At 39.9% G+C, this 12,157-nt stretch overlaps 4 protein-coding genes across 4 annotated transcripts in view; 3 read left to right on the top strand and 1 right to left on the bottom strand.

Moving 5' to 3' along the window:
- LOC101312889 (group 2 truncated hemoglobin YjbI-like) overlaps positions 1-12,157 on the top strand; it is a 771,661-nt gene that overhangs the window by 57,753 nt on the left and 701,751 nt on the right. The window lies entirely within an intron of this gene.
- On the top strand, positions 180-3,634 carry LOC101299355. Its single transcript, XM_004292867.1, has 11 exons — positions 180-481; positions 574-674; positions 788-981; positions 1,178-1,217; positions 1,540-1,621; positions 1,755-1,832; positions 1,943-2,068; positions 2,189-2,310; positions 2,802-2,841; positions 2,939-3,013; positions 3,194-3,634. Exons 1-11 carry the CDS (start codon positions 180-182, stop codon positions 3,408-3,410), a joined length of 1,377 nt encoding a protein of 458 aa, XP_004292915.1. The 3' UTR covers positions 3,411-3,634.
- On the bottom strand, positions 3,629-8,034 carry LOC101293457 (uncharacterized protein At1g04910-like). The gene is made up of 10 exons (XM_004291184.1): positions 7,755-8,034; positions 7,608-7,658; positions 7,433-7,529; positions 7,184-7,260; positions 6,751-6,839; positions 6,419-6,602; positions 5,795-5,976; positions 5,501-5,603; positions 4,993-5,324; positions 3,629-4,894 (listed from the first exon to the last, which is right to left on the bottom strand). Exons 1-10 carry the CDS (start codon positions 7,905-7,907, stop codon positions 4,450-4,452), a joined length of 1,713 nt encoding a protein of 570 aa, XP_004291232.1. The 5' UTR covers positions 7,908-8,034; the 3' UTR covers positions 3,629-4,449.
- LOC101304060 lies at positions 9,159-12,085 on the top strand. Its single transcript, XM_004291220.1, has 7 exons — positions 9,159-9,464; positions 9,602-9,691; positions 9,814-9,894; positions 9,994-10,125; positions 10,694-10,915; positions 11,242-11,334; positions 11,643-12,085. The coding sequence occupies exons 1-7, from the start codon at positions 9,237-9,239 to the stop codon at positions 11,802-11,804; spliced, it is 1,008 nt and encodes a 335-aa protein (XP_004291268.1). The 5' UTR covers positions 9,159-9,236; the 3' UTR covers positions 11,805-12,085.

The following is a 12,157-nucleotide window of genomic DNA, read 5'->3' as shown; positions in this document are numbered from 1 at the left end:
GCAAATCACATTTAGATAAATAATTTTAAATTAGAAACAAAAAAAACCCAAGTCTCTCCTCCTTGGACTCCAACAAATCAACCACACCGCTACTCCTACGCTCTCTCTCTCTCTCTCTCTCTCTCAACCTCCTCCTCCTCCTCCGTTGCGAATTTCCCGATGGCATTTTCGTAAATGCAATGGAGGTGGCCACCACCAGAGGCTTCGCGACTCACCTCAGCCGCCACCGTCCTCCGCCGCATCCCCTCCACCGCCACAAGGACGAGCTCAGCAAGCGGCGGAGGCTCACCGTTGGCGGCGGCCGACCCGGAGCGAGTCGAATCAGCTGCTGCTGCTCCGACTCGGTGGTTCCGATTCGGAGCAACGCCTCCTCGGAGGGGAAGAGGAAGACGTGCGACGAGTGGCGGTTCGATTCCAAGAACCAGAGGCCTCACAGAGCTGGACTCAAAGCTGCTGCTGCATTGCCCTTCACTTCTGCTCAGTACGTTGTTTCTATTTTTCGACCTGGATTTTTTGGCTGTGTGTTTGTGAATAGTGATTGGCTATTTTGCTATCGATTTTGTACTGCTGCAGATCTCAATTTGCGTCCAAGCAAAACAACAAGCCTCGCCGTCGGCCTCGCTGTGCTCCCGGAAACACCGGACCGCAATCTCGTGATACTCCGCCGAAAAGAGGTGATTCTAAGAGCTCAGATATGTGTAGATATGGTGTAGATATGGCTTGCTTGTTGTTATTCTGAGTGATGTGTAGTTTTGAGTGATGAGTAATGAAGCATTTGTTGGTGTAGATACTGGAATTGCGAATGAGAAGGACTGGGGCATCAGCTTGTTGAATGAGCACGTGAAGGAGTCAGGCACTAATGAAGATGGAAGTACTTGGTACCGAGAAAGCGGGGAGGAGCTGGGGGACACTGGATACAGATGTAGGTGGACAAGGATGGGTGGTGCTTCGCATGACTCGTCTTCCGAGTGGAGAGAAGAGGTATATATTGTATATACATGACTGTCATTGTTTGCTTGTTCGGAAACTCAACTGTGACATAGCATAGTGTATCAGGCATTTGTATGTGATTGAGATTAATGTGGAAGGCAACACTGGGTGTTGGGGTAACTTGGATGCCTCTTTGATATATCATCCCTGTGGATGCATTTAATTGGATTTATTGATCTCTTGACAGTGGTGGGAGAAAAGTGACTGGACCGGATACAAAGAGCTAGGTATATCTCCTCCTTGTTTCTATCTTCAAATCCTGCCAATATCAATCCTGTTCAGAAAAAAAGAGGATCATGATTATGCAATTTAAATATTGAAGAATTACAGTTGTATTCATCCATGTTCTAGAATTTCTGAACTGAACACTCCCAATGTCGTGCCAAACGGACTCGAGACTGAGGGCATGGAATCACAATTATGCACGACAAACTAGATTACCTAATCATGTTCATACATTTGCATCAGTGATCTTTCTTCAAGTATCACTATTATCATTCATTGGTATATATTGGCAGGCCATTATTTGCACCATTTCTATTTTCATAGGTGTGGAGAAATCTGGCAGAAATGCCGAAGGGGATTCATGGTGGGAAACGTGGCAAGAGGTTCTCCATCAAGATGAATGGAGGTCTTTAATTATTTACCTTTCCTTGATTAAAATTTCTTGTTTACTTTGAATTTACTAAGTGATTCAGATGCAATTATCTGTAAACCTCTTGTTTCATCTTCTTACCAAACCATCTGTAACTTTGAAAGTGCAGTAACCTAGCAAGGATTGAGAGAAGTGCACAGAAACGAGCAAAATCAGGCACTGAAAATGCTGGATGGTCTGAGAAATGGTAAGCTCCATTTCGGGGCGCTAATTGATATATTTTTTTTAATTTATAGTGCGTCACACAAATGAAATATATGGAATATGTGTATGTTGATATGCATAATTTTGATACAGGTGGGAGAAATATGATGCCAAAGGCTGGACTGAGAAAGGAGCACACAAATGGGGTAGACTTAATGAACAGTCTTGGTGGGAGAAATGGGGAGAGCACTATGATGGAAGGGGATCTGTCCTCAAATGGTTTTTCTTATCTGTTTCCAACTTGATGTTTCTTTTGTTGTTTATAAAGAGTGAGCATGTTTATTTCTTAGTTGAAGAACCGTCTTACCCTAAGTTCCTCTTTCGTTTACTAAATATCAGGACAGATAAATGGGCAGAGACTGCACTTGGAACCAAATGGGGAGACAAGTGGGAAGAGAAGTTCTTTGAGGGTATAGGTTCACGACAAGGGGAAACATGGCATGTAACTTCCAATGATGAACGTATGTCCGACACTATTGAATATATTCAACTCACAGATTTGTCTGCCTTTATTTTGTTTACTTGTGTGTTAATTATCGCATGCGGTATACGTTTATCACTATTCCTTAGTGAGTAGTATCTATATCTTTCCTTATTTTGTTCCTTGTTCCAATTTGAATTACATTATCATATCTTTGTCTTCATATCAGATATTAGATATCCTTGATTGCATGAGTAAACTGATGATTTGTGTTCAATATATGTATATTACTACTATTGACATGTTGCTTTCTGTGATCTACTTGTTGAAAAAGATTTGATATAAGGATTGTGTCATGAGCAACAATATTGCTCAAAGTCCAATTAATCTATGAACAATGTTCTTAAAATTATTGCTTTACTGATCTACTGTTTCCACTTATTCTGTTTGTCAGATCTTTGTGTTCTTTGTATGATTTTTCATTTTTGGAGTTTTGGTGTAGCTCATATTTTGTTCTTTGATGTCGTCTAGGTTGGTCAAGGACATGGGGAGAAGAACACATAGGAAATGGGTATGCTAACCAAATAACCTTTCTGAACATCGGTCTCTATATTTGAGTCAGGTCTCTGCATAAAGTTGTTTTTTCACGTGCATTTTGTCTTTTGCAGTAAAGTGCACAAATATGGGAAGAGCACAACAGGAGAAAGCTGGGATATTGTTGTGGATGAGGAGACCTATTACGAGTAAGAGTTGCTCACTGTCTCTATTCTCCAGTCATATACATTCCATACACAAATTTACACTCTGAAACCCCATGGGGAAGGAAGCATAACGGTTTCTATACGTCACGATTTCTATATAAAATAAACTTAAATATCCAAGTTTTCTGTTGAAGTATTTTGATGGTCACTTCTTGATTACAGGGCTGTGCCGCATTACGGATGGGCGGATGTTGTTGGCGATTCTAGCCAGCTACTATCAATTAAACCTCGTCCAAAGCCGCCTGAGGGCTACCCAAAGTTTGACTTTACGAGACCAGCAACAGGATTGGGTACACCTCTTCCATCAACTAAACCACCACCTCCAGCAGACGAACCACCTCGAGAAGATGAACCGCCAGAGGAAGTTTCTCCACAATGAGAGGGTGGTTGATGTTAGGTTGTTTAGAATATTACTCCAAGTCCAATTACGCAGGTTGAAACTCTTGTCATGTGGTGGCCTAAATTTATTTATTCATTCTTTGTCATTAGTGTTTGAACTTCCATTGTTTTAGTTCACTTGCATAGATGTTTGATCTCGAATCCTAAAACTGCTCCGGGACATCATTAAATTGGAAATAAACACATTCATTCAGTTGATATCTTAAGAGGTACACTAACTCCATGTCTAAGTAGACTGGTATGATATCATCTCCAATTAATTACTTCTGAATTGAATACTGTCTTAATCTAAACAATAAGAACTTTAATAACAGTAAACAATCAGACAAGGATGATAAATAAGTAAAGCAAACCTTCTCCATCCAGATCTCAAAAATGAAATCCTAAAACTCAAGTAGACAATCAGAAGCCAACCCAGTCACTGGAAATCACTTTCTGAACCGGATATTTCCCCCCTTGTATCGACTTCAAATGTGCAAAAATGAAAAAGCTACCCAAAATTGTGTTCCCATTGTTTAGATTTAATTTACAGTCGCTCAGTTTTCTGATCAAAATCCAAGAATAGATATAGCATGCCGAAAGATCCCTAGTTAAGAAACCTAAACTGAAAAGAATTCATAAACCTCTTTGGAGCATTCTATTCTAACGTTAAGCCCCAAGCTTTACCTTGGTCACAACACAGTTTCTGGCCGCTGACAACTTTTCACATACATGCTTTGCCATCAATGCAAACACTCTGTAATCGTATAAAAGCCATCTCCATTCTCAGCCGGAAAGCACAGACCCTTGCATAACCCCTGGCATTGCACCGTATGTTTTCAAGTTGAAGGTCGAAAATCAGTCTATCTGTCATCAAACGAGGCTCAAGCCAAAGTATTCCCACTTGATCTTTCCTTATCATTATGCATATACAGTGACATTGAGGGCGGGAATATGGTCAAATCATCTGGATTTGAGCTCGAAATAGTTGACGAGTCAGATATGAGGAAGCCATAGTGCACAAGTTGAGATAGATCTGTCTAGTCAGATATAAGCTCCTCGAATTCAGGTTCCTCAGAGTTTACTGTATCATAATCCTCTGTAGTTCTGTTAAGCTGATCATTCTCCAGCGGGACACTTAGATCTTCATCCTCATCAGAGTCAGGCCATTCTGGGTCATCTTCTGAGTCTTGGACATTAATTTGTTCTTCATCTTTTCTTGTTACGTTACTACCCTTGCCGAACTTTCTAGGATCCACATAACTCTTGACTTTAGCCTGAGAATTTTCACATATGCAGGTGGATGGGTTTTCATGAAACCCGCCCCTGCCTGGTCTCCCTTCATGTGGCCCCCCCATAAAGCCTCTCTGGTAAGTACGAACACTAGATGCAAAAGCTTCCCAAGTTGTGTTCTCTTTGCTTAAGAACAATCGATATAGTTTTTTACCATTTGGACGAATAGTAGGCTTATGCCCAAAGTATCTCCTGCAACAAATACAAGTTATCAAAACTAAACACAGAAAGGGAAGATTAATAAGATTAGAAGAGACTAGAAGGAGGGGGTGGTGGAATAGACAGCTTACCTTCGTCCAGCTAAAATTTTGGCCATATTCCCATTGTTGTTAGTGACAAAAACATCACTTTCATCACAAACTATAAAATCAAGTGCAGCCATGCGAGAAGAAAATGAATTAAATGGTTCTAGCTCCTCTTTGGTTGCTATTGTCTCTTTTGAATAGAAGTTGGGGAATAGTGCTTTAAGGGGCGCCAATGTTTCTTCCCCTCCATACACTTCCCCGGATGCCACATAAATATGAACATCACTGCCATAACCCAGTGCTCTCAACATCAGACCAACTTCTTCTGGAGTAAGGGGACATCTCCCATGCCTCCTTGGCTTATCAGGGTTGCTTATCTGCACCTCAATATGTCAGATACATACATTCTATAGATAAGCTAGTGAGAGAAATCATTCCAGTACATACAACATGATTAGGAGACTTCAAGTTTGGAACAAACAAAGGGCGGTGCAATAATGAAATGGCATTCCTCGTACATCCATGGAACCATATTCAATTACACAACACTTACATGTAAAGTCTTCCACCTCTTTCGTATTGCACCAAGTTCTTTTCTTTCTTTGTCTCCTCCACCATAATAGCATCCAGAGAATGCAAGCATATCAGGTTCAAACCTGTAAGCAACCCTCGAAGTTAAAACATCTGGAAATGAATTGTAAACATGTAAGTACATGTATCACATAGACATCAAAATACATGTGTACAAATTGGCATACAAATATGATGAGTGCAACCACATGCTTGACATGGAAATTAATGGATCACAGGATAATATCCAAGAAAGACAGGACAACAATGAAATTACCTCAGGTGCAAAGTGATATAGTGCTTGCTTTTCATCCTCATTCGATGAACCAACTTCTCACCCATTTTCCGTATTGGCTTAGTAAACTTTAAAGCATGGTAATTCACTCTGCATCTCAATTTTTGCAAATCTGTACTCAACCTGTTTGCAAGTCTGTAATCAAACTTTGTGAGCTGAACAGCCTGTCAAAGAATGAAGAGTAATAAGTTCCTTTATTAGAATTTTCAGATGCTTGTACTTAGATCAAAGCAATTATCAAAGCCTAAACTTGGGGTGATTTATCACCTGAGCCTAACCCCAAGCTTTACTTGGGCTCAGCTCATGAGCCTATACAGTTAATCAGTTATATTTATATGCTATTATAGAGGTTTACATACCAATATGAATTTTATCTTTTGACCATTGTTAAACCATATAATGAAAAACCTAGGCCCAAGCTCTGACTTATTAACTGACTGGTATAAATATGACAAGGTAAAATCGAAGGAAGTGAAATGAGATGACTTCTAATGGCATGGGGAAATACAAATTGAGCAAAGAAGAAGGCAGTACCGTATATGAATTCAAAAAAGAAGTTCATACAATATCCAAGAAATTAGAAGCTTAAGAGAACAGAAAGCTTACATGCTTTTTCATAAGAACAGGTAGTAGACGAGTCTGATAACATTTTTCATTACACTTCCTTGGGACACGCATATTATATGGAGTCCATGTTTTACCTCCCTTTCTTGGGAGTTGCTTAATGATTTTAACGTCTTTTGACAAAGATGATATAAAATAATCAACATCAAAGATTTCAGAGAACTCGCTGCAGAAGAAAAGCAGAAACACATTATTGCAAAAATGTAAATTAAATTTCAACTAGGGAATGCATAATATGTGTACTTGTGTGATCATCTTAGATAACTTGAAAATCTAAAATGCAGATAAGGAGGACATGCCATTCAGTATCTAACCTCGCATCCTTCCAGAAAGACTTCTGGTCCAACTTTGGAACAACAAGACTAGCATTCAGTATGCGAGCGGCAACAACGGCATCTGTAATCTGGCAGAGGTACAGATACGATAAGCTTCACTCCAGCAGTAAGACTTCTTGCTGGACCCAGTTAGGGAGACAACTACTCTAATTCCAGTTTAAAACTCTCCCACTTATTCCACTCAGATATAGAAAGCCATGGACAACAGCTAATGCAAGGAACAAATTCAAGTACAACTACAAGCATCCATATCTTAATCAACACCAGGCAACCTCTAACTCTACATTATACTCCTTACATCTGTATCCTCACCTAGACAGTCAACTTAACCATCGGAATCAAACATCATTTCTAAAACTCTCAACAACTATCAATCCAATCATTATGATCAGAAAATGTAAAGGACGCTTACCCCGGTTCTCTGTTGATTCAAGCCTCCACTTGTTGCAATTGCCAAATACCTATTAGGATGTGTGACCTCTTCAACTTCTGCAAGTATAAACAAGAAAGTTAGATTCAATCAAACTGATTTCACCATTGTCATTGTGAACTAGAACGCAATAGCTAACACAAACATGTAGAATCAATATACAATACTGTAAATGAGGAACCCTAAGCTTCCGAATCGGGAAATGGAAATGAACACTACATAAATACGCACTCGGAAACTTCTTGCTGGCATCGCTGCATCCGTAGTAATGATTCGCATTCCTAGAAGTCCAGAGATCACGATCGGAGGAGGATCTTCGTCCACGGCTCTAGTTATGAACAAACAAGTCAGAAATCCACAGAGATCAAAGCAAAACCTTCAAATTCACATCAAAATAAACCCTAACCGGAATGCGAAACGCTACCGCATCTCCAGTCGCATCGTCAACCGGATCATTCTGCAACGAAAGCGCAAGAAATCAACACAACAATGGAGCGGAGTGAGATGAATGCGAGAGCGAGAGAGAGAAAGAAGCAAAGAGAGTGTGACGGACCTGACGTTGATGAGCATCATCGAAAGGAGTAGGAGCGAGAAACAAGAAGAGAACGGCGAAGAGGATGAGCAGCGCTCCGGAGACGGCGGAAATGAGCGGGATAAGATACCGGAACCGGTGGTAGTAGTGGTGGCGCCGCCGCAGTGGCGCCATTTTCGCCTGTGTTCCGGCTTCTGGTTTTTCCTTCACTCTTTTTTATAGCGCTCCGAAATGAAATGAAGCTTTATAAATAAAAGGTAGAGTGTGCTGAAAGCTAGAATAATCCGGAGAAAACTCCGGAGCTCTAATCTGCTACGACGACTCCTACGTCTTGGCTCCTCCTCGTCTGAATTTGAAGAAGGGGGGAGGGGGCTTTTGGTTTGGGGTTGGTTAGAGGTGCGAGGGGAGCAGTGTGGTCTGGCCTGGCTTTGGTTAGGGGAGGTAGACCTACCTGGCTGGCATTTCATCTGCCTCTTTCATTTTATTGCTGACAATCTCTGCCCGGGTGTTCTTTCCTATCAGATAAACATACTATTTCTTGCACGTTCTACTTCCATCGACCATTGCCCAACTAATATTCCTCCATATGGAGACATAGGAATCCGTGTTGACACACATTTCGTGAGAGCGTCACTGTTTGATTATCTGGAAAATTAGTGTCTGAGAGTGATTTGAGTACAAAGATTATCTTGGAGAACTTGTAAGATAAGGAAATGTGATTAGAGGACCCGCTGATTTGACTGACGCTTTTGGTAGAGGAGTAATGTTAGAGAATTTTATTTGAGTGTCAAGTTTATCACAAATGTGGAAATTTTAAGTTATGACACGTTATGATACAAATCAGGGTTGTTCACTGAATGGTGTAGATACACACCTGTTATCATGAAATCCATAACATGATTTTAAATTTTGTTGGAGACAAGATTAGTGTGTCCGTTTATTTAGAGAATTCAAGAAATGCCTCTGAATATGAATGACACATCGAGCATGACAGTCGTAGATAAATTATGATTAGCACATTGGGTGTCGTCATGTCTTTCTTTCACATGTAGGAATGGTGTAAACCTCTCTTAAAAGAAATGAACATTACCCGTTATAGTTGATATTCGTTATTCCGAGATTATATCACGGTGTAGTAAGTATTGATGGTCTCTACCATATTATGGGTACAACAACCTCGATCATAGTAAGCGTAATCTTCCAGTTAAGGAGCCGTGGTTCGGTTGGTTAAAGAGTTTAATTGACAGTTTTATGGTTATAGGTTTATATCTTATTGACGGTTCTCGGATTTGGACCCCGTCTTCACATGTAATGGGCCTGGATACTGGTTTGATCAGCTAATCGGGCCCAAGTCACTTGTCCCGGCCCAACAACGAGTCCTTCCCTACACCACGTTTTAAGCACACGTGCAAAACCTCATCCCTTGAATTCTCACCGTCGCTCTGTAAAAACCCAACGCTTTAAGCTTCAGGATTTCCGAAAGTGTTGGATTCTTGTGGAGATATGATGTACTCCTTGACGGTGAAGCCCTCTCTTCTTCTTGTACAAAAATCTTCTTCACCTGCTCACTCTTGGGTTGGGTCCTCTTCTTCTTCTACGGTTAGTTTCCCAGTAAAAACGAAAACCAGAGGCAGAAGAATCAGTTTGAGACTTGAGGCTTATGATTCTTCCAAGAACAACGATGGGCTTAATGCCTCCTCCGGTGATTCTAAACCTCCCAACAGCACTCTGGTATTCTTTCTATTATTGATTGATATTGGTGATTTTATGGATGATAATGTGTAGCCGAAATCTATGTGTGATTGCTTGGCTAGTTCGTATGGCTGATTAGATTTTAATCATTTTATCTACTTTGTTGTATTCGACAGCCGAAAAGTAGGAGGGACATTTTGTTGGAGTATGTAAAAAATGTGCAGCCTGAATTTATGGAGCTGTTTGTAAAGAGAGCACCCCAGCAGGTAATTTATATGTCTTTGGCAATTATCGGCACGTTTGTAATGTTGAGGAGGATGCCTTGCTTGCTAGTGTAAAGATAGATGTAGCATTTTTTTTAATTGTAATTCCATCCCTTCTCATGTAGGTGGTCGATGCAATGCGCCAAACTGTGACAAACATGATTGGTACACTACCCCCACAATTTTTTTCAGTCACAGTTTCCACAGTAAGTATATGGCTTGTAATTTTAGCTGATGCAAAATTTATGTCCAGGTTTCTATAGTTGCTGAACATTCAGTGGGTTAAAAAAATTGTTGTGTTTCAGGTTGCCGAAAATCTTGCACAACTTATGTACAGTATCATGATGACTGGATATATGTTTCAAAATGCACAGTACAGGTTGGAACTACAGCAAAGTTTAGAGCCGGTTGCCCTTCCCGAAGGGCAAGAGAAAAAGGTTTTTTTTGTTTTTTGTTTTTGTTTTTTTTTTCTTCTATTTCTTCTTTGTTGTTATGAACTTCCTTTGGTCACTAAGTGGACCTTTTGATATATTCATCATTTGCTGAAGAAAGAAGCTTTGGTGATGGCACCACTTGACATTACCCTTTCATGGAAGAGTGCTTCAAGAAGGCTGTGTCCTACAGTGCACTCGTTATTGTATCAGTCTAGCATTGTATTCAATGATCAGACCCTTTGTTAATTTTTGTAAATGCCATAGAAAATGGCTTTGCAAATATTTGGTTTTCTGCATAGACATGATCTAGATGTATTGTCTCCTAAGTTATAGTCAGCCTTGTTGCATTCAAAGCTGTTCACTGTTGGATAGTGATTCTCATCATTGGCTGCTGCTTTCTCATATACAGTTTTGTTTTTTCATGTAGTCATGTGTGTGTCACCTACTCATTCAGCAGTCTAAACACATATTTTTGTAATCATTCATATGGTTCATTTTTCATTTCTGTTTTACTTAAGATGTTTCTTTATGAATCTTAGATGATGCTGATTTGACCCTGTGATTTTTATAGGATGCACCAGATTATGCACCTGGTACACAGAAGAAGAATGTGTCAGGTGAAGTTATTAGGTGGAATAATGTTTCTGGCCCTGAGAAAATAGATGCAAAGAAGTACATAGAGTTACTTGAAGCAGAGATTGAGGAATTAAATCAGGAAGTTGGTAGGAAATCTGCTAATGGACAAAATGAATTGCTGGAGTATCTCAAGTCTCTTGAGCCCCAAAATTTAAAGGTAAAACGACTTCCCTTTTGTTAATGTGAACTGCCTTTTATGTTGTCTAGATCTTAGGTTCATGGCTGGGAAATCATGCCTCTACTAGTCTACTAGATCATATTTACTGTGGAGAGGAAATGACCAGCATTACTTTTATTATTACTACTATTGTTCTTCGAGGGATACCTGCTTGTTTCGGAAACTCGGAATATATCCCCAGGATATGATCGCTGAATGATTTGAACTTTATTTTTGTTATAAATTTGCATTTAAATTGCTTTTCATATACATTTTTATGAGTTACTGTAAGTTCCTTCCTGACCTTAGTTTAAATGTGTTTGTAGGAGTTAACTAGTACTGCTGGAGACGATGTTGTGGTTGCAATGGATACATTCATCAAGCGGCTTTTGGCTGTTTCAGATCCTAGCCAAATGAAGGTATGCCTTTCTGTTGAGCTCTCTACTTAGTCTCTGGTTAATGGTTCATTGCATCCTTCCTATAGTCTATTGTACGATCACTTCTGTAAAACTCATACTCTTTCTTTATATCTAATAGCTGCCACTGGGGGCAGTGGGGTTGGACTGAACAGTCTGTGGACTAGAATAAATTGTTTCATCTGTATACCGGAGCAAAATCACAGGAGTTGAACACCATATTGGATAGTTATCTTCGTTTATGATGGTAGCTTGATCTATTTTTAATAAATTCACCAGAGTTACGTTGAATATAACCTGGTTGTATACAGGCTAGTGTAACATCAACAACTGCACCAGAACTTGCAAAGCTGCTTTATTGGCTAATGGTAGTCGGATATAGCCTTCGCAACATTGAAGTTCGTTTTGATATGGAACGAGTACTTGGGAATCCTCCAAAGCTCGCAGAACTGCCTCCAGGTGAAAATGTTTAAGTGCTCTGTGTGGAATTGCAAATAATGGAAAGTTATAACAGGAAGGCTTGAGTAGGATGATGGGTCTTTGTGAGCTGCTACACTAGAAAATGTGCCCTTTTAGAAGACACATGATGAGACGGGAGTTAAATGGATGAGTGAGAAGAAGGGTAGTTTTTCATGGCAGGCGCAGTGGGATTTTTTAGTCATTCCAAATTATCAATTAAATCATTTAAATGAAATACCATTTTGACTTCTAATCTTTATGGTCTATCATTTCATCTTCCGATTATGTCTCATTGTACGACTCAGACCGTAAACATTTAAGCCTAGTTTGGTACAGCTTCGCTTTTCAAAAAAATCAATTTTTATCT

Source organism: Fragaria vesca, linkage group LG2 (genome assembly GCF_000184155.1).
Source record: "Fragaria vesca subsp. vesca linkage group LG2, FraVesHawaii_1.0, whole genome shotgun sequence".
Lineage (NCBI taxonomy): Eukaryota > Viridiplantae > Streptophyta > Magnoliopsida > Rosales > Rosaceae > Fragaria > Fragaria vesca.
This window is presented reverse-complemented; position numbering and strand designations above follow the sequence as displayed.

Coding starts and splice junctions, on each gene's coding strand:
- LOC101299355 (XM_004292867.1), top strand. CDS start 180: ATGGAGGTGGCCACCACCAGAGGCTTCGCGACTCACCTCAGCCGCCAC. Junction 482..573: donor TTGCCCTTCACTTCTGCTCA/GTACGTTGTTTC, acceptor GTACTGCTGCAG/ATCTCAATTTGCGTCCAAGC. Junction 1,833..1,942: donor GCTGGATGGTCTGAGAAATG/GTAAGCTCCATT, acceptor ATTTTGATACAG/GTGGGAGAAATATGATGCCA.
- LOC101293457 (XM_004291184.1), bottom strand. CDS start 7,907: ATGGCGCCACTGCGGCGGCGCCACCACTACTACCACCGGTTCCGGTAT. Junction 7,530..7,607: donor CGGTAGCGTTTCGCATTCCG/GTTAGGGTTTAT, acceptor GTTCATAACTAG/AGCCGTGGACGAAGATCCTC. Junction 6,840..7,183: donor TGAATCAACAGAGAACCGGG/GTAAGCGTCCTT, acceptor TACCTCTGCCAG/ATTACAGATGCCGTTGTTGC.
- LOC101304060 (XM_004291220.1), top strand. CDS start 9,237: ATGATGTACTCCTTGACGGTGAAGCCCTCTCTTCTTCTTGTACAAAAA. Junction 9,465..9,601: donor AACCTCCCAACAGCACTCTG/GTATTCTTTCTA, acceptor TGTATTCGACAG/CCGAAAAGTAGGAGGGACAT. Junction 9,692..9,813: donor TAAAGAGAGCACCCCAGCAG/GTAATTTATATG, acceptor CTTCTCATGTAG/GTGGTCGATGCAATGCGCCA.